The sequence below is a fragment of the Corapipo altera genome, unplaced genomic scaffold (genome assembly GCF_003945725.1).
Source record: "Corapipo altera isolate COAL_440 unplaced genomic scaffold, ASM394572v1 67, whole genome shotgun sequence".
NCBI lineage: Eukaryota > Metazoa > Chordata > Aves > Passeriformes > Pipridae > Corapipo > Corapipo altera.
Genome location: NW_020884906.1, coordinates 4,995,382 through 5,016,025, shown reverse-complemented (window position 1 = coordinate 5,016,025; position 20,644 = coordinate 4,995,382). Strand labels below are relative to the sequence as shown.

Sequence of the window (20,644 nt, the reverse complement as noted above, 5' to 3'; positions counted from 1 at the left end):
CCCCCCCCCCCCCCCCCCCCCCCCCCCCCCCCCCCCGCCAGATTTATGAGGGTGGTAAAACCTCGCCAGTGAGTGTCTCAGTTCAATGCACTACCCAAAGCCTTGTATCTGGTCTCACAAAACTTGCTTGTGCTCAAAAGAGCCATTCCACGGTGTTATACTGAGCAGATGCTGCCTCTGGATCTCAGGATTGCAGAATTCTACAGAAGCACCAGCAGATTCAGTTTATGGACTCAGAGGCAGCCGGGAATAAGGGGTCAATTCCGGAAATACTTACTCAGGCAAACTCCCACTGAAGCCAAAGGCATTACACCGACAAATGGATGCTGTGCCTTTCATTCCCTTCCTGCGTTTCCCCATTAGTGGATAATAATTGCATTGAATGCAAATGTTCCCCACTGACTTGAAGGAGTGATGAATTCTCACCTACCCATCTAGTCATTATAACGAGGAGCTAATTGCTCCACCTCTCATTAAGAATCCCCCAATGCTGCCTATTCTGCATCCCTGCACTGCCAGTTGATCCTAAGTTTGTTCAAACTGTAACTGTCTGGACTGAAATTTTCCATGCTGAACATCACCTTCAGGCTTTTTTAGGCTATTTTTTTTGCCTTTTTTTTTTTTTTTTTTAAATAGTGAATTTCAGCCAAAACAACTCTGCAGCTTCCAAGAACAAGTTTACAGGAAAATATGCATTTCTGCAACATCCAGAAAGATTCTGGGAATCTTTTTCTTGAGCATCTTCAGCACAGTTGATACATCTGGTAAGACTCTCTGCCAGCAATTCGCATTTGTTAACGCTGAAAAAGTGTCCAAGGGAAAAGAAAAGAATATTAATAAAAATCTCATCTTGGTGCTTGCCCAGGGAAAGACTTGGAATCGAGCAAGCAAGAGGAGTGAGGTCCTGGTCCTGGGACGCTCCAAGATAGGTACTGCACTCTGCCTGCACTTCTGCAAAGGAAAGGAAAGGGCTGAGCTGGAAGGAACATAATGGCATGTGTGGAGTATTCCAGGCCAACAGCAAGTGCCCTAAAATAGTGATAAATAAATGCAGGAGTCATGGTTGGGACAGAAGGTAAAGCCTGAGACCACCCACCACAGGATAAGGATGGAGTAAAGCAACCAGAGACCTGCTCGGCACAAGACAGGGTCTGTCCCAGGCACTGAACAGAGAGGCATGTAACTCAAAGAGGGTGTGTCCTGCTGCTTCCAGCAAAAAAGGGGAGGACAAATTAAGGTTGTCAGAGTAGGCCATAGAGCACCAAGCTCTTCTACTCTTCCCTCTGAAACTTTAATGTTCTCTCAATAACTTGTTCACCCAGCAGCCACCCAGATCATCACCAGTGCTGCTGTAGCACCCAACAGTGTGCTGCCAAGAGTATCACTGTCCCCTAGCACAGCACTTCAACCCTAAATCCCCACCTCCCATTCACAAACTCAAACCCATGTGCTTAAACGAGCAGAGCTTCCCCCAACCGGGAAGAGACGCAGGCACAGGAGCCCCCCACAGCCTCCCCTCTGCCCACCCCAGTGCAGGACAGTCCCTGCCAGGCATGTCCTGCCCACAGCCTTTTGTGCTGTGGCAGGGACCAGGCTCACCCTCAGCTGGAGCCAGGAGGAAAGCATTGGTGTCTTGGTTTGAGAAGGCAAAACAGCTCCCGTGGGGAACAGCACTGGCTTGTGGCAATGGGAAACAACCACGAAACTGCAGCGCTGGGGAGGCATGAAAAAGGCACCAGGCACGTAACCCATCGGCTCAAGAGCACATCAAAATCCTGCACCAGGATATTCAAAACCACAACCTGGGTGACTAAGACCCAGGAGGCCAAGAGGAGGGGGCTGCCACAAACTCACCTAAACGCCTGGGAGGCACATAAACAACACACAAGGGAGGCGAGGCGGGAGGAGAGCGCTTGTTTGATGTCTCTTAAAAAGGAACCAACTGTGAAAAACGCTTCTGATTACAAGGAACGCCAAGGCAGGGAGGCAAATTTTTAATTGCCCAATTTGGCTCTTGGCCAGGCAGCAGGGTGAGCACCCCTGGTTGGAGAACCACATTTTAAAGGTAACACAGCAGAGCCAGATGCTGCTCCTCCCAGCAAAGCCGCTTGTTGCTGAGGCTCAAACCTCCCTCGCATTCCCCGGAGCTGGCCAACTTTGGGCAGCCTTCACAGGAACCTCAGAATAATCACCATGGACTTGGGAACATGGGATGTGGTGACATGGCCTCACGTGACTGTCCCTCCCTCCTGGTTTTGTATTTCTCTCTGTGCCTGCTGCTCAAGGAGTTTCTTTAGGGAGACCCCAGAGAGGCAGAAGGGGTCCCCTGCCTGGGGGTGCAGGCACAATCCCTAAACCTCCTCCAGCAACCTGGAAAGCATCTTGTCAGCCAACCCAGCAAAGCTCAGGGGAATAGAACACTCACTCTGTGCCTTTGAAAGCTTTAGCTTCCCAACATTTTAATTTTTTATTTTTGGCAATATCACTCATCCTCTTCCAACTGGCACATGCAACAAAGCAAATTCCAAGTCTTTCCAGCACATCAACCAGGCAGGGATGTAGCATCAAGGTCTATGTTAATCCCAGGAGGCATGTTTCCTCTGACAGAGGATGCTGGAATAGTCTGTGCCAAATCCCAGCTGGCCCTCAAGCAGGTAGAAAGCCCTCCAGCCCTAGATGCCACATGAAAAGCATGCCAGAGTTTTGTAAAAAAGGCTTCTGCAGAAAAATATCCCTTTTTATAGCAGTGAAATACTCCAGTGACCAGCACAACTGCCATCACACTCCTGGGACAGCGTCTGCATCCACACTCATCAGTCCTGCAGAAGTGGCAGCCAGGCAACTGCATCCCCTTATATGTGCCTTCCTCTGAGCATCCCATTAAAAATATATAATTTCACACTAACTGGAAAAGCTATGTCAGCCAAAAAGCAGGCAGGCAACCAGTCAGCAGGATTAAAGCCACTGCAGTGTCATGTGTTCGAAACACGGGGCCAGATCCTAAGCCGGGCTCAGCACCAAGACACCCAATACTGTCCAGAGGTGCTGGGGCATGTAAGCCCCTGCTCAGATAGCTGGGAAGGGCAGGGTGGCAGGGGCATGCCAACAAACCTCCTCCTCTGCTTCCAGGAGCAACTGGCAGGGTGCTCCCAGGTGGGTGCCTGCTCAGCTTGGGGCTGTTCCCCAGGAAGCTCCAGCTCATTCACTGGGTGATGCCAGGTGCATCCTCCAGCACACGGACAAACACGGGGGAGGGAAAATCCACCACAGCAGCTTCTCCAAACCTCACTGATTTAAAAATAAAAAATTGAGGGGAAATGAAAAGACAAAAGCCCTTCTCAGCCTGGTGTTATCAAGCAGAGGAAATGAGACTTCTAAAGCTCCCATTCAGAGAGGAGTGGGGGAGAGAAATCCCACTCCAGACGCACTTGAACGAACAGCTTTTGAAATGGAAATGTTGCTCTTCAGAAACATTTAAATTTCCTCCTATTGCCAGGGAGGAGGCAGGAGGCCGAGGAGGAGCAGGGACTCCTCAGCCATGCACATCCCAGCGGGATACACATAGGGCAGCACTCGGCGGCCCTGTGAAGCAGGGATTTGTCTGGGAGTTAATCAAGATGGCACACAGCATCAATATTGGGAATTTGGCTTGAAAGGGCATCAAATTTAGGAGAGGGAAGGGAATGACTGAAGACAGTTCTTTTTAACCACTGCCACAAGTGAGATACACTTAAAGGCAACTCCTCCCCCCCTTCATAACCATCACTAAAAATTATTTTACCCAAATCCTGGGGGTCAAGCTGCCCACCAAGGAGGAGACAGACTGATGGAGAAAGGAAACACAAACAAGACATAAAATGGTTTGAGCAGTGGCTGAGGTGCACTGTGGGACGAACCCAAACCTCCTCTTCCATGCACCAAGCCAGGATCACCAACAACTCCCCTGGGGACAACAACTACGCTGGGGACTCCCAGCACATTGGGCATGGGGTGACAGTCCCAGCACCAAAACCCTGCTCACTCCCAGCAGCTCCTCTTCCAACTGTGTCAGCTCAAAAAACTGAAGCACCTGCTCCTACAGCAATTCATCGAGCTCCCCTCACCAGCTGCATGTCACCACTTCCTTGCTCCAGGTCACCTAATGTACAGATTCATCCTGGCTGTGCTCTCAAGTATATGAAGCTGGACATCAAATACCTCTCATCTCTAAAAACTACGGGGGACACGATAGGGACAATGCTCTGCCTGCCCCTCCACTGCCCAAGGAATCCACCAGGAGCCTGACAGCCCCCATGGCCACACAAAATACATCCTCTGGCCACCGTCCCAAACTCCCCACAAGCAGCACCTCGGGACACACACAGGCGGGGATGTGGGACACGGTCCCAGCTGCTTGTACCAACTTCCATCTCAGTGCCGTGGAAGAGGTGGTGTAGCACGGGTCAAGGCCCTCCACCCCAGCAGGATCCGTGCTGACAGGGAGCACGGGTGGTGCACAGCAGCCGTCAGCTGCACCATCCATCAGAGCCCGCCGCCGGCTGCGCTCAGTGGTTTATTGTTCTAATAATTGTGCAGACACGTGGAAGGGGCTGCCTCGACATTCGCCGCTTGTTTGAGTAGCCATTTCCTTCACTGCTCCGCCTGCTTTTCCATCAGGAGGCCGCATCCTGCGGCAGGCAGGCCATCCCCACCACCACCCCCACGCCGGCGGGGCAGGAAGGTGGGAGGAAGTAACGTCCCCCAGCACCAGGAAACACAGGCGGGCGCGAGTCCAGATCCGAGCTGGCAGCCAAGCCCTCAACAAGCCCAGGAAACCATGCAAAACAAGCCTTTCATGAGAGTTTTGGATTTAGATGGAGAATGTTTTTTTCCATGATATCCCTCCCCCCATTCAGCAGGTAGAGATGGTCAAAGAGTGCAGGGACCAAACGTGTCACTCCTCGAGCATCGCTCAGCTCTGCAACCAGAGCAAGACTGACCAAGGAAAAACCAAATACTGACAAGAGCGTGGGATAGAGCAGCTCCCAAAGGCTCAGAGCAGAAACACCATTTCTACCTGTGAATGGCTGTGGGAGTTACTCGAACCACAAACCTCTGCCCAGGCTGTTCCTGCAGAAAAGCATGAAGCACCTCTGCCTCCCCAGATCAGGGTGTTACAGAAAAACCTGAACATCTCAACTCTCATAGCAAGAATAAGCCCACAGTGAATTTGTTATTATCTGTTAGTAAAGCAGCAGCTTCCCACCAAGGCTGGAATTTCCATCTTGGTTTGGCAGGCACAGGGCTGTGAAATGATTACTGTGTTTACTTTTCCTTTGCTAACTATAAAATCCCATTCCACTGCCCTGCCAAGAATGACTGAAGCTAATAAAATTCAGGCATTTGGAAGAAAGCAATAATAAACCTCCCTTTTGGGGCCTTTATGATGAAATTTCCCCTCTCCAATCAGCGATTATGCTGCATTCATGAACACTAGTGATGTCTCCAAGTGCACCCAGATTGACTCAAATCAATATTTAGCTTTGCTTGAGACTGGAGCCCTTCTCCTTGTGTCTGCTGAAGGCAGGATCACTGAACGAGGCTAGAAGAAGCCTTTGAAAAATCACAGCTTACAAGTACACGAGGCAGCATATATATGTGTGTGTGTGTGTATATATATAAAAATGTGGGCTTATCAATTACTTAAAAACCTATAAAAAAGTATATACACATGAAACATTCACGAATGCATGAATTTACAAATCTCTCTCCATTAATATAATGCGCTGCATATACTTATATACACACACCCACCTATTCTTTGGGAGTTTTTAGTGTTTGAAAGACTGTAACATTCCTGTGTTTACATCTGCCACTCTCTCTGCTGCCGAGGCAGAAACACATTAACTGCTACAGGCAATGTGCTCTACATCATACCTGAGATGGCTGGCACAAGATAAAATAGCACAGACCTGAAAACCAACCTGAAATAAAAGCCTGTGCTTGGTTCGGTCACGTAACCACGTGGGACGGCTTGACCTGCACCAGGCAATGGTTCTTTCTTAAACAGCCACAGGAATGACAGCATCCAAAGTGGAGATCAGAAGGCAGAAACGATCACTGCTGCTCCTCAGGGAACAGCACAGGGAGGAAAGAAATCAGATTCTGTTTGGGCAGTGACCAGAGCAGCTGCTTGAAGGCAAGCCAAGGAAGTGTTACTGTGCAGGCAGAGGTGGGGATACAGGGGTTAGCAGACGTGCTGAAGCAGGGTCCTGTGGGCTCTGCAGCTCAGGGAGAACCCCTTGGGTTGCAGCAGAGGACTGGGAAACCCCACACCCATGGCCCATCTCCTCCTCTGCTGCCTGGCACTGCCAGAGGATGGAGTACCACAGAACAGTTTCCTCATAGGAAAAGGTACAGGGTTAAAGGGACTGCCAGCCCTCAGCCAGGATGAAGGCGAGCAGAACCTGGGCAGAATGCTGGCACCTGCAGAAGAAGATGCTCTGTCAGAGAGCTGAGATGACCAAAGAGTAACCAGATCGAGGTCAAGACTGTGAGGAGGTGGTTCAGGTCATTTCACCCCATGCTACTTCTCCCCCACTAATTTCTGCTTTTGATCCACCAAACTGGGGGTAGGAGAGAGCACATCGCTCCCACCCTGAGCCAGCTCTGCTGCTGGGTAAAAGCCCATTTCCAAGGGCAGAGGGAACAGGCTCCACTGCGCTCTCGCTCTTTATCCTCCTGGAAAAAGGTGCCAAGAATTAGAATTACATTTTTCGAGAGCAGCAGAACAAGCCAAGGGCCTGTCAGCTTGTCCTAAAACAACCCCTCTCCGCTTGCCGAGCGCACAGCCAGCATTCCTGACACACACCAGCGTCCATCGCCCCCCGGCCCCCCCCATGCAGCACGAAGCTGCGGAGCCAAAAAACCCTCTGAATGTTCTCTGCCTAAAACACAGCCAAAGAGTTTTTCTGTTTAAAAAGCAAGTTTGGGTCCAAAAAGAAAGGAGGTTTTCAGCGAGTGATTTTAACTAGGCCCTCTGGCACTCGACAGCTCCTCTCTTGTTATCGATGCTAAGGGTGTTGTTAAGAGATGAGGCTCCACGAAGCACGAACGTGAAGTCACAGAGCTTTAGCAAGGGCTGTTGCCATGTTCAATATGTTATTACAGCTCCATCACCACAGGCACAAAGAGCAGCAACTCATCTCTGCCAAATCCATCTCTGAAATCACCCCCCCACTCCATCCCCTCCAGCAGCAGCAGGCAAACACCATCGATTGCTGTTGCATCTCCTCCAAGGCTTCCACCTCACACTGGGAAGGAAGGTATTAGCATGAAATACCCTCCTCCTCAAAACACGGCACCCAGGATCAATCTGATGGGTGTCACAACTCACTGGCTTTCCTTGTGTGAGTCAGAACAGTAGACAGGCTGCATTTCCTAACCATGGAAAAGTACAGCACCAAAAATGTGCTCAGTACTGTATGTTCATGGAGAAGATGCCTGAGCTGCTCCCACCAAACCTCCTGCCCTCCCCAGGAAGACCCTTGGAGAGAAGGGGTGTGCAGAGTTGCTGAAGAAGGAGGGTAGCCGAGCTCATCTTCATCTGCAAGATGTCTGGCAGCACCCACACCTCCTCCCAGAAAATCAGGAGAAGAAAACCGGATAAGGCTGAAATTGCAGCAGGAAAAGAAAACAGCCAGGACATCCCTGTTAGTAGCAGGACTGAATTTTTCCCTGGAACTTTATTCTAGGTGAGGGGTTCTTTTCTCATACAAGTGTACTATATGGGTTGAGCACACACAGCAGCGGTGGCTGGCACAGCCCTCCTCACCCTGCACCTTACCCATGCTCTGGAGCAATGCACAGGAGACCAGTACCGGTTCCTGCCATACCAACCCTATTTCTTAAATCCCACTTGAGGACTGACAAAGTAGCAAACTAGCTCTGCTCTCTCCTGCATGTCCAGGACATAACAGGGCACATTAGAATCCTTGCTGTGGAAGATAAAATAGATACACGTAACATGTATAAACACTTCAGAGATGGAGAAGAAAAGTCTCCCTGAACCCACAAAGCACACCCAGCTCACCAGGCTGCCCTGTTACAAGCAGAAAGAGCTGGCAATATTTCTTCCAATTACAGGGGTGAGGCACACAAAGTCAAGGGACTTTCTTTCCCTCCAGCAGATCAGGTGAGATGTCGCACTGCGCGAGCCTTGTAATATTGACAGAGTGGAAGAGAAAAGTCCAATTATGTAAATGATGAAGCAGGCTCCCGAGAAGCAGTCAGCCTTATCACATCGCCCTTCACCACTGCTGTGGCTTGAAAGGCAATTTAAAAGGTTGTTTTGGATGTCGATCACCACAAATGAGCCGAAGAAGTGCGAAACAACCTGTGCTTGAGGCACTGTCAGTTCTCCTGTTCATTTTCCAGCTGCACTGAGCCTCAGCCCTGCTGTCTGTAGTTTAGGGACTACCACAGGCTAGAGCAGCCAGGGCAGGGAAGAGCCAGGTTGCAGGTGGCTCGGGGAAGGGTCAAGGGTTTTTACATGCTGCTTCTGAAATGTTTCCGCAGCCCATGAGGGCTTTCCCTGACATATCCAAGTCTCTCAGGCCATACTTCAGTTCTTTGGCCATAGGAACTTCAGGTGAGAAATGGAATAAAACTAGTTGTCCTGCAAAAAGGGCTGGCTGGAGGAGCCGAACATCTCACAAGGACTGTGCAACGCCCAAAAGCATCTGTTTTTCAAATGAAACCAGCATGAGCCCGTGCACGGGACAGAGATTCCAGATACAACACTCCTTGGGCTGTTTGTTCCTTGGCTTCCCGTCCCATGCTGGTGCACAGCACAGGCTGCTGACAACTCCTCACAGCCACCCTGGCACAGCCGCTGCACACCGGGCGATGGAAGGGACTGCTGGGCATGGCAGGAGATCCACTCTGCTTGCATATGGCAGGCACACACTCCCAAAGGTGTGTGTTCACATGCAGGTGAGCAGGGGCCAATACACTCACACTCATCCTCACACAATTTGGAAATGATCTTTGGAGCAGGGAGGAAAGCAGGGGGTGGGAGAAATCCAGCCAGAAGTGTTTGCACTGTGACAACGTGAACAATGCAAATATTTCAGCTTTTAAATATGTTTGGAATGGCAGAGAATGCCAACATCTCCCTCATCTTCCCAGAAATAGCTTTGAATCATTGCTGCCCTAACGTAAATTCCCCACCCCACCAAACCATTTCTTGCAACCAGATTTTTATCAGGCACAAGTCGACAGCAAGAGCAAGCCCACGGCAGATGGGTGGACGTCGAACACGCTGGAGGAGGATCCTCCTACAGCTCCTGGACTTGACAACCCTACTCCACTCGCTCCTGATGGGCAGTCAACTCCACTGGCTCAGCTTCTCAGGGAGAGCCCAGCTGCCTCCCAGCCATGGTTGCACAGAGAGTTAACAAGAACTGCCATTCTCTGCAGGGGAAGGAGGACAAAAGCAGGAAAGACGTAGGTGTGTTTGTACCCACTAAAATGGTTTCATTTCATTGCTCAGACCTGAGGTTAGAGCCATTTCCACTGAAGTCTGCTCCTCCAAGAAGCAGTTGGGAACCACGCAGCGTGTGCAGGCTTTGCATCGAAGAACCCACAGTCCTCAGGGCAAGAATTGTTCTTTTCATGGCAACGTGCTTGAGGCATTTCATCTTCCACAGGGTTGGTCAAGCCACAAACTGGCAGAGGTCTCACTGGGAGGGAGCAACAGGATGCTGGCAGCATGGGTGTGTCCCCTGTCCATCAGTGCTACTGCAGCTCCTCAGGATCCCTCTGCCTGGGTGTCCTGCAGGGCTTGCTGACAGCCACCCCTTCCCCAAAAGGTTTGGGCATGGCCACAGTTGGCCAAGTAAGCACCTCCCTCTCCCATGGCAAAGGTGCACAGCCACGGAAGACAGCCCAGCTATTGCTGGGTCCCTGCTTGCAGACGATCACCAAAAGCCCAAGAAACAAGCCCAGAACTCTTTTTCCCAAGTGAAAAACAACCCCCAGTGGGGAAGGGAGAGCCCAGCGTGATCGACACTGCAAACACAGAGGCTACAGGAGGACACGCGTCCAGGGACGGCCGATGCTCACAGCTCGTTCCATTCTCCAGCCCCTCTGCGCTATTGTTCCACAGCAATAAATCATGGGGAGGTGCTGGAATTCTGGGCTGTTTTCTACAAGAGGAAGCCTGGGGTGCCGGATCTGAGATGCCGCCTCGCTTTTGCTTGCTAATTCCCTCGGCGGCCGCTGTGCTCAGTGCCGTTCTGAGCCCTCCACTCCCACGCATCCCGTCGGAGCGCCGAGCTCTCCCAGTTCAAAGCACTGCTGCGTGTCCACCCCCTCTGCTCCCCTCCCCCAGCCCTGGATTACTCAATTAGAGATTATGCTTTTGCCAGTTACCTCCAAGCCAACTGGGGCCTTTGCCAAGGTCAACACAAGTTCCAGCCAGTTTCATTAATAACTGCGAGACCAACCCACTGGAAACTCTGAGAGGTTAATCCCAGCAACAGATCAATGTTCCCATAACAAAGCCACGGAGCAGAAACGCGACTGGTGATTTACCAGCCAGCCCAGCTATCTGTGCTGGGAGCTGTGGCACTGCCCCTCTACCCTGTACCAGGGCAAACCCTGCTGCCGGAGACCCCCGCCTCCCACTCTTCTCTCCTAGAACATTCGGCAAGGGATGGAGCAGCGACCAGGGCCCACCACTGCCAAGGCCCCAGCCAGCGCAGTGAGGAGGAAGCAGGGCTCCCAAAAGGCCTTTCGGCTGTCCTCGGTGCCCTGCCAGCCTGAGGCCAGGAGTTAGCAGGCTAGCCAAGAGCCTTTCCATCCCACAGCCTGTCTTCCAGGAGTTCACTGTAAATTGGGCTCTGGAACAGGCAGCCAGTGTGAAATTTGGCATGTACGCTGCTGGCTTCAATGCATCATTAAAAAGGCATTTCAAACGTGTTAATTCCTCCTTTTTCAATTAATTGCTTTTAAATCTACATTAATATGCATCAAAACAAAATACCCTTTGCCCTAATTTCTGCTTTGCCATACATATTTCCTGGCCTTGGTGCTGTCTTTTCCAAAATTCCCCCCTCTCCCTTTTCTTATTCCATTTTTCAGTCCAGAACACAACAAAAACACTCATGCAGAAAGGGAAGAAATTAAAACCTTTCCACAATGTAAAGCAGAGTCCAAGTCCTAACAACACATGGCTTCTTAATTGCCTTTTTCCATCCATAGTTGTTAATCATTTTACAAAAGAGGGAAGTGGCATTGTCCCTTGTACAGATGGGGAAATCTGAGATACAGAAAGGGGAAGAGACTTACCCGGTGACCAGCAGCCTGCCAGGGCAGATGGCAGCAAGGTTCAGGTTTCCTAAGCCTCCACCCAGCCCTGTACCCGTGGGATTACATGGCTCCTGTAAGTGAATTCCTGTCGGAGCAATAAGCTACGCGTAAGTGCAGCCAGCCAGCCCTTGCAAAGGGGACTAAATGCAGATCACGACTGACTCACATCCTATAGGAAGGAGCAGCAAACCACATACGTGGTAGAAGAGCAGTCCTAAAAATGGGGAGAAGAACAAGTGGAAGCACAACAGGAATATGAAGAGATGGAAAGGGATGAAGCTCCAGCTCTGGAGAGGGGAGAGCAGGCGCTGATCGACCAGACGTGCCACGCTCGCCGTCCCCACAGGGCAGGATCGCAGGCAGCACCAGCTGCGCACGTCTGCGCAGGGACAGGGATCGTGCACAGCAACACTGGCCTGCTCTGGGGCTGCCTGCTTTACTCCTGGCTGCTGCTACGTGATGGAGGTCCGTGACTTTATCGGAAAGAAAGAAAGCAGAAGCCACCAAGGGTCCTGGGAACAACCTCCCGCATCTCTGCCAAGAGCGCACCTGGCAAAGCCACATCAACGGCAGCTTTTCCAATGAATCCCACATCCAGGCTTGCAGTGATTGAAAAAACAGCTCTGCTTTAACTGTGTCTGGTTAATGTCAGCCAGCTCAAGGGAGCACCTTCCCAGGAGCAGTGTCAGCCCTGGCTGGCACAGAGCGCATGGGGAGATTTCATTTCTCCCCAGCAGACTGAGCTCACCAGAGCCCTCCTGGCCACATCCAGCAGCAGGATCCCAGGACCACAGTACTACAGCAACATGACAGCAATCCCTCTTGCTGGGAAAAAGATGCTCAAGTGGGGGAAAGCAGGCAAGAAAACAACCTTCTGTTCCCTGGCTTGAAAAGAAACACCAGTGTTTGAGGATATGAGTAATGTGAGGTTCTTAAGGAAAGGTAATATCTTTTACTGGACCAAGTGAGATTTAGCTGAAAGCTGCTGCTTTTGAAAGGCATGGTGCCCAAAAGTATGTCTGCTTTCTCCAGCTAGAGTGTGCTGATCCAAGAGAAGACATTACCTTCTCCTTACAGACTAAGCCTTACTTGGAGTGAGGCTGCAGTGATCCTGAGCAGGGTTAAGGGGTGCAGCTCACCCCGTGTTTGGGAGAGGTAGATGAGGAATAAAAGACATGAGAGATCCACTTCTCTTCAGCGAAAAAGCTCTGGAATCTGCTACAAGCATTTACCACATCAATTTCTCTATCTGTGTTTGGAGCACAGACTATGTGTCAAAGGCCTTGGAAATGTGCAGGAATGACGTTGACTTCTCTACCCTGGGCTGAAGGTTGGTAAATCCAGTTATCAGTGGTTATCGGGGGTATGCTAAACTCATACCTCACCACAGACTCGATTCTGCATCTCAGCCCCACCGCTGCTCTGAAACCGGCAGAGACCAACACGTATCCACTGCCCGGGAGCAACATTCATTACAGTTACATCCCCTGGGACAGTCAGGCTGGCGCCCAGAGTGTGTAACCAAACCCCTACCCTTTTTGTTGAGGGCTTTGTGGAGCTCTTACTGTGTAAAAATTAGCTCAATCTGTAAAATCACCATGAAAAATCGTCCTAGCACTGTTACTCCGATGAGTAAACTGAGCTCCTCCCCGCGCAGTGACTGCACCAGCGTGGAATGGGGTAAGGAGTAAGGGAACAACTCCTAGGATACTCCATCTAAACAACCAGCAGCGTGTTTAGCAATACTGGGCTCACATGGTGCGTTTCACCCAAGGAGCTCACCCCCTTGGCAAAGCTGCCCTAGATAAAGTATTGAGTGACTTCATCAGGCACTGAGTCAGCAGGACAGAGAGAACAGCAAACACCTCTCTCCAGCTCTGGTCGCTGGGACACACGTCCTGCCACCATGTTTTTGCCACCGCTCTGGGACACGCATCCTGCCAACACACGTGTGCCACCACTCCAGGACATGTCTCACTCAGCACAGAGCCTCTGGAGAAGGTCTTTATCATCTGTCCCAGGTGGTGGGTTACACCGTCAGAGCCCAGCGCCGAATTGTGCAGTTGTTGGCTTAGCATAGGTGCGAGAAGTGGTTTTACCTGTGTCAGCAGCCCAGATCTGCAAGTGTCCAGAGCTGTGGCCAAAGATCAGCCTCAGCTCTTTGCATTTCCCCTGGACCAGCACACCCAGAACAGCTCCTCAACCATGCTGAGCCTCACAGCGATGCACACATCAGCTACAGGAGCTTGTCCATGACCTTAATGTCCACCAATTTATACGCTACTCTGAGAACAACTAATGCCAAAAGATTGCTACTAACCCAATTTCCCAAGTTGCAAAGGCAGATATACTGCGTGCCCCAGACTTGCCTTCTGCTCCCAACCACTGGAACAGCACTGAGATCATCCAGTCTTGCAGTGAGCTCCATCAAACCCATTCTGGAAACAGCTCCTGCTAGTTTAGAGCAACTAATCCCAGCTCCAGTCAGGCTCTCACCAGTCAAAGACACCACATTTTCTTCTTCCTTTTCAGACTCTAAAATTACAAATGGCTCCACTAAAAGTATAATCTTGTCTTGCTGAATTGTATCTCAGCTCTCTCTCTCTTCCTCTTTCATTAACAAATGTTTTAAGCCCCATAAAATGCGTGTAATTCTTGGAAATGTGTCATAAACCAAGAAGAAAATGCAGCTCCTAAACTCACCAACTAATGCCTCAAGAGCAGCCTTGCCTATTAGAAACAAATAGCTTAGATGATCTGTGGCTTTCTGGTGAGAGGCAAAACAGAACTGCTGGTGAGAATAATGTGCAGACAGAAAAGTCATCCTGGTTTCCTCACATCTTTGGAGAGGGGTATTTTTTGTTTCGGGGGCAACCGTGTATTTTTCCCATCAGCCACTCAACCAGCATCCCCCGAGGGCACAATACTCTTCAGAGCCTTCAGGCCTCCCTTGGCATCTGAACTATTCCAAAGTTAAATATCCTTCTCATTAAAGATAGCTCAGAGGGATCTCAGGTAAAGCCCACCAGTTCCTTATGGATAAGAGATGTCTACATATCCTGGCATTTCCAAGGAAGAGCTTTCTCGCCTGTATATTATTTCAGTCAGCTCCCACAGGGATACAGAAAACCACCCCCATCATCCTGGGTATGGATGCAACTTCCCTTTCATTTCATTGCAGGCTCAGGCAGTTCCCAAGCCCAGCCTGCAGCTGCACTAACCCTCAGCACTGGCATCAAGAGAGCTGTCCCCAGCACATTTATCCAGCACGACTTTCCTGCCAACCAGGAGCATGTCCAAACCCAAGGTAAAATCAAACTCAATTTACCCCAACAGAGCATGAAAGTAAATCCAAACAGGCACACAAGCAAGGGATTTCTCTTTGCAACATTTATTCCATGTGCAGAGGGGACGATCGTAAGTAAATGATTTGCTTTGTTAAATGAGACTGGGACTAGGGAGGCTTTCCTGGGGAAGATTATATTAAAGAACCACCAGAAACCTATTCCAGCCCTTCAAACACTGATATTAAATAAAGAGATGTGATAAATGAGAAATGTCAAGTAAAAATCAAATCAAGGCAGAGTATCCAGAAAAGCCAGACATGGCCATCCTTAATTCAGCCTACAGGAGCTTCCAAATTGTTCTGGTGCATCTAATAGCCTAGTAAAAAAAAGGCCTATGACTGTAACAGTTATGAGGAAAGCTAATATGCTTCTGTTTTCCTTAAGTGGTCACCCCATCTCAGGGAATACTATCCAACACCACCAACCACTGCTCAGTGCATCGGGAACCACCATCTACACTGCATTCAGCAGCAGCTCAAAGGCAGCTCTACACAAGCCAAGGGGATCCCAAAACCCAGACCCCACACCCAGCTGGCAGCCAGGCCATTGGTCCCTTACCTTTGAGAGATCTTCTGTCCCTCCCTGCTGGCTCTGGTTCAGGAGAGGCGAGTGCCGCATCAGGGGGTCCTGCAGCAGGTCCAGGCGTGGCCTCTTGGTTTCAATGAACTCCAAGTCCGATGGCTTGGTCAGGTCAGAGAGATAGGAATGCGCCTCAGTTCTCAGGTGCAGCTCCTGAGATCTGTGGACAAAGGGAAAGGAGGCTTTAGAAAGCAAACCACCCCTGCTTTCCCCTGCTCCACAATCACAAACCACTCTAAGAAGACAGGGCTCAACATCTGCCCATTTTCCGAAAGGATCCATGAGGGGAGGCCAGATGGGCCTGGACTGAGACATCTCAGGCACAGCCCCTTAGCTCGGCTGCTGGGCATGGTGCATCTCCTGGAGCAGGATCACTGCCATCCCCCAAGCTCAACAGGCCACCCTGCTGTCCCCCTCCTCAGCACTGCCACCATGTCACCTCAAAGGCCTCACGGCCCTCTTCTGTCCCACCACATGTGGTGGGGCTGTCCCTACACCAGGGCAAAGTGAACTAGGCTGCACGTTTGAGCCTTCCCCGTCATGCCACATGTGTCAGGCTGTCCAGAAAGAGCCAAAACTTGGAAAATTCCCAAATGTGGCCCATAAGTCCCCTTGTGCCTCCAAGATGAGGCGGAGCTCCCTTCTGGTACCTGCACCACTGTCTATTTTTAGCATCTTCCATAGGAATACCAAAGATTATATGTTGGGGAAAAAATGCCTACTCCTCCATGGCTAGACAGCGGGGATTTATTTTTCCAGGATGGGGGAGGAAAGAAAGCAGCCACATGTAGTTGCACGTCTCTGACACAGATCTGGCAGGCTGCAAAGGCACATTATCCAGTGATAGCAACTGCACTGACAAGTCACATCGGGCTCAAGTATCTTTCACCCATTAAATATGATGCAGTTGGTAATACCTGGAGAGTGGGCTTGGTTTTTCTTTTTTTAAACAAATGTAAAACTTTCTTTGTAGCTCTGTTTTCCTTAGCAGGATTCTCTTGTGGGGATTGTAAAGGGATCCTACAAAAATACATTAAACCTTTTACTATGCCCCAGGATCAGCTTTGCTGCAGCAGCTCCAAGGGTGTGTTTTTAACGCTTCAGGCAGAAATGTGTCTTAAAAAAATAAAAATAAAACAAAGCACAGGGGATTTAAAGCTTGTGAAAAAACATGGATTTTTTTCTTTTCCTCTTAAACAAAATTGTTGAAGTTCTCCTGAGCTGGTGGTGAAATGTACTCCTCAGTTACCAAACACCAACAAACTAAACAGCCTTTGGAGCTGCTCAAAGGGGATGGAGAAAGGGGATGTGTTTTTGTCAAGATCAAGAATAAAAACAGGGGTTCTCATGCATCATTTGGCTCCCACCCACAAACTGCAACTGCTGACATTAAATAGAGAGGATGGCAAAAATGGAAGGACGCAGAGCCCTGTGAAGCCAGTGGCCATAACCACTCTGGATCACATCCAAGGAGAGGAGGAACCCTGGAGAAATCCACCTTCTCAGGGACATCCTGAGCACAGCCCTCTGCCCTCCCCTACAGCAGCATGGCCAACTCAACCCAGCTCCAGCTTATCAAGTTAAAGTTGAGGGGTTTTATTTTTTAATTTAAACATCAACAGCAGGCACAAAGCATGTGCATGCCAAGCTCTGCTGCGGAGGGTTTGACATTGGCATTGGGCAGCACCTTTGCTGCTGACACACAGAAACAGAATCTGGCTCATCCTCTTCCTCCTCCCCAGCAAAAAGGAGCTGGAAAAACTGGGAGGCTCCAGCACTGCCTTTGGTGATCCAGCCTATGAGACTGTGAATGCACAGCTCACACAACAAACTTTTCAGAGCCGAGCAGCCTGAAATCTGGCACTGAAGCACAGCTCCTTTCACCTGCAAACACTTTCACGCTGACTGATCCTCAACTTTTCTCAGCAAGCCCAGAAATCTCTCCTGGCACCTCTCAGGTTTCCTGCTGGCTGGTCCCAACCCCTCGTGCGATCCCTGCCCGCCTGCAGCTGCGCGCCAGCATTTCAGGCTCCGCCGCAAAAACCGGGAACAATAAGCAACTGTTGAGCTGGGCAGGTGCTAAAATATTCCAACACCCAAGGCTCTGCTGTACTGAGGCAATTAAAAATGAGATTTATTTTCACTTCTTCCCTCTTTTTTTTTAAGGTCCTATTACCAAGAAGCTGCTAATTGACACAGGACATGTCCAAGACCTCTGCAGTTGTCAAGAACCTGACACAACTGCTACGCTCAGAAAAAAACATGGATTTTAAAGATAAGAGCACCACTCAGCTTCACAAAGGCAGTTACTCACAGCGAGGCAGGGGCCACGCCAGGGAAAGCAGTTGCAATGTTATAGGGTGCTATTTTATTTCCATTTCCACATCCATTGGAACTGCTATTAACTTTATCCACTGGAATTTCCAGCCGCTCCCAAGATTGCTTTGCCGAACATGACCCACTCAGCCTGTCCTAGCTGCAAACACAAATGCTCTTGCTCGAAGCCTTCACACCTTTCACTCTTCACATCCACACCTGCAGCAAGCTCTTTAGAACAGACTTTTATACAGCGATGACGTTGCTGTCAGCGCAAAAATAACCCTGCCTGAAAAACCCTCCCACTACACTGAGTTCAGTGTTCGCTGCATTTTCCAAATAGTTCCCACCTGGCTGGTTTATTCCAGAGATTCCTAATTTGCTGAAGGGAAAAAGTATTTTTAATTGCATGTGAGTTATGCATAATTAAATGAAGTAAAGCAAATGCCAGTGTTAATTATGAAGTGGGGCAGGTTAGTCTTCACCTGAGCCCTTCGCCACAAACGCCAAACTACTTCGGGGAAGTGGAGCGGTGTGAGATTTGCTGACACACAAAGCTGGGTGCCCAGGGTTTGCCCGACTTCCAGCCACCCACACAGAGCTCTGCTCGGGGCAGGTCCGAGTCCAGAAGAACAAGATAACCCAAGATTAGACCTCTGGTTCATTACCAATCTGATAAATGCATCGCTCCCTCCCAGCTGCAGCCGTGTTACTCATTCACCGGCTGATTCCTCAGCAGACTCACACAGGATGTAAGGAAGGAATGAGCAGATCAAATCCTGCAGCAATGTGGGGCACCTGCAGCTTGCTCCAGCACGTGTCAGTCATTGGGACCTAGGAAAACATCTCCTGCTATGTTATACCTACACCACAGCCAGCTGAGCATGAGATGGGCTGAAAACAGGGATTGTCTCCTAGCTGAGTATCAAGGAATCATAGAATCCTTCAGGTTGGAAAAGACCTCTAAAATCATCAAGTCCAATCATTAAGCTGAGAGCATCTCTCTGTGGAGAGAGAATCAAACAAGGTATCCTGAGCTGCCCCTGGAACTTCTAAGAGCAGGCCTGATGACATCTAAATGGATTTTACCTTTACTTTCCTGAAACCAAATCACTGGGAAACAGGCAAGTACAAACTTTTCAGGAGGTAAAAGAAGACTCTCCCACCCCAACCCACTGACCAGCTCTTCAGAGCAGCACAACCCTCCCCTGCTCTTCAAACTTTCCTCTTTCTCCATCAGCTGAGCAGCAGAAGGTGGCTGCTGTTCTGCAACATCCAGAAAATCCAGCCTGACTTCCCACCCATACCTCCTGCACTGAGGGCTCAAAACAGCAGTGACTTTGAGTCAGCCCTCACCAACTTCCCAGCAAGGGCACATTAAGAATTGCTCCCATCTGCAAATACTGTTCCCTAGGTACCACAGGGCCAAACAACATAATCAGGCTGGAAAACTTACTCTGTCTTTTGGAACTGGAACCAAGACAAGTGACGGCTTTGCTGAGGCTGTTTATTTCCCCTGGCTGAGATGGTTTGGTGGGAAATTGTCTCCAAAAATAAGTTCTAAAAAGAGTATCCAATCCCCACAGGTACAGACAGACAATAAAATGCTTTTGAGAGAGAGTAATACATAAAACCACTGGTGTTGAAGTGAATTATTTATAGCCAACTGTTCCAATCCTCTTAGGTGCAGAGGGGGACCAGGTTCTAAAACCATTCCCATAAGCGAGATTAAGGCACAAACAAGGCCAGATGCTGGATACCCAAATGATAATTCAACTTTATTTTGTAACCCAAAAGAGCAGAGAAAAAGAAGGAAGATGGAAAAGTGGGAAAAGCTAAGGGTAACTGTTAAAAGCACAGGACAGGAGTTAACACCACCATGAAGTGCTGCTGGCTTGCAAGCTGGTAGGTCTCTGCTGGGCTTCTTCCCTGGTGGCCTTGTATCCTCAGAGGCAGGATAACCAGCAGGGTAACAGAGTGGCAGCAGCTCCCACAGCAGTGTTCTAAAACAGCCCCCCAGCAGTCCCCGGGCATGGCCCTAAATACCCTGGAGGCCCATTGGCCAGTTCACCAGTACCCAGCAAAGATCATCTGGTACCAAGATGGGCCCTGAGCATCCACTGGCTGGTTCCCCAGTCTCCATCAAGATCTGCCTGGCACACCTCATTTGGGAAAGTCCTTCACCCATTTTTTGTCTGTAACAACTTTTTGTCCTTTCTGCTCCTCTGCCTGTCCCTGCTGCCTTGCTGGGTGCCTCCTGGAGCTTTTGCAAGTAGCTCGGCTCCTGCAGCAGCCCAGCTGTGGCATCAAGGCTTTTTAACTCTGTGCTCGAGACAATGGCGAAGCAGACTCCATCTTGTAATCTGACTCCATCTTGTCATCAGTCCACAACACCAACACCAGGATTTGTCAGAGGTTTCAACAACCCCTTCACAGATAATGAGAGCCAGAGTGGGACAGTAGGCAAATCAGGACCTGTTAAAGAGAGAAACTGGAGGGTTTGTAGGACCTGCCACCAGGCACCTAGAAAAACATGTCCATGGCCAGCTGATATATTCCCCCTGTTAGATAGGTGGAAAGGGAGAAAAACTATCATGACTTGATGGGAAGAGCTGCATGTCTGGGTGGGGAAGATGGAGCTCCCATGCCCTCGGCATCATCTGCCAGCAGCAGGGCTGAGTCTTTCGAAGTCAGAGGTGTGGGACAGCCTCGAGCTTAGCTCACCATGTGGCTCAGCTCAAGGACTCCCAGGTCCTGGTGAGGTCTGGCCAGGTGCCCATGTGCATCCTCGGGATGCTCTGTGGTTGTGCATTCCCACACGAGGGCAGGTAGTGGTGTCTCAGCTGCCCTGCACAACCCCTCAGCCACCTTCTTCCAAGCCAACTGCAATTCAAATGAGAGCAGATGCTTGATTTAAAACTTGCATACTGAAGATCCCCATACACAGAGCCTGAATTATTCATGGATGGGACCACCAGAAGCTTTAACACAATGGCACTGCCTCACTCAAGAGGTGGAGAAGGAATATTTGTCTCTCTCCAAAAGCTCTC

At 49.9% G+C, this 20,644-nt stretch overlaps 1 protein-coding gene and 1 long non-coding RNA gene across 15 annotated transcripts in view; one reads left to right on the top strand and one right to left on the bottom strand.

The window, feature by feature from the left end:
- The window catches only part of NCOR2 (nuclear receptor corepressor 2), a 238,664-nt gene that overhangs the window by 127,714 nt on the left and 90,306 nt on the right, over positions 1 to 20,644 (bottom strand). For all 13 annotated transcript variants that reach the window (XM_027652404.1, XM_027652403.1, XM_027652408.1 and 10 more), the window contains one exon: positions 15,258 to 15,438. In XM_027652404.1, coding sequence (XP_027508205.1) covers positions 15,258 to 15,438 — 181 coding nt within the window. The remainder of the gene's footprint in view (positions 1 to 15,257; positions 15,439 to 20,644) is intronic.
- Positions 7,157 to 10,956, top strand: LOC113951435. 2 transcript variants are annotated; one of them, XR_003529149.1, is made up of 4 exons: positions 7,157 to 7,304; positions 7,519 to 7,733; positions 9,237 to 9,486; positions 10,682 to 10,956. It is a non-coding gene; the product is annotated as an uncharacterized LOC113951435 (long non-coding RNA). The 2 variants fall into 2 exon arrangements; XR_003529148.1 differs by lacking the exon at positions 10,682 to 10,956 and adding an exon at positions 9,690 to 10,329.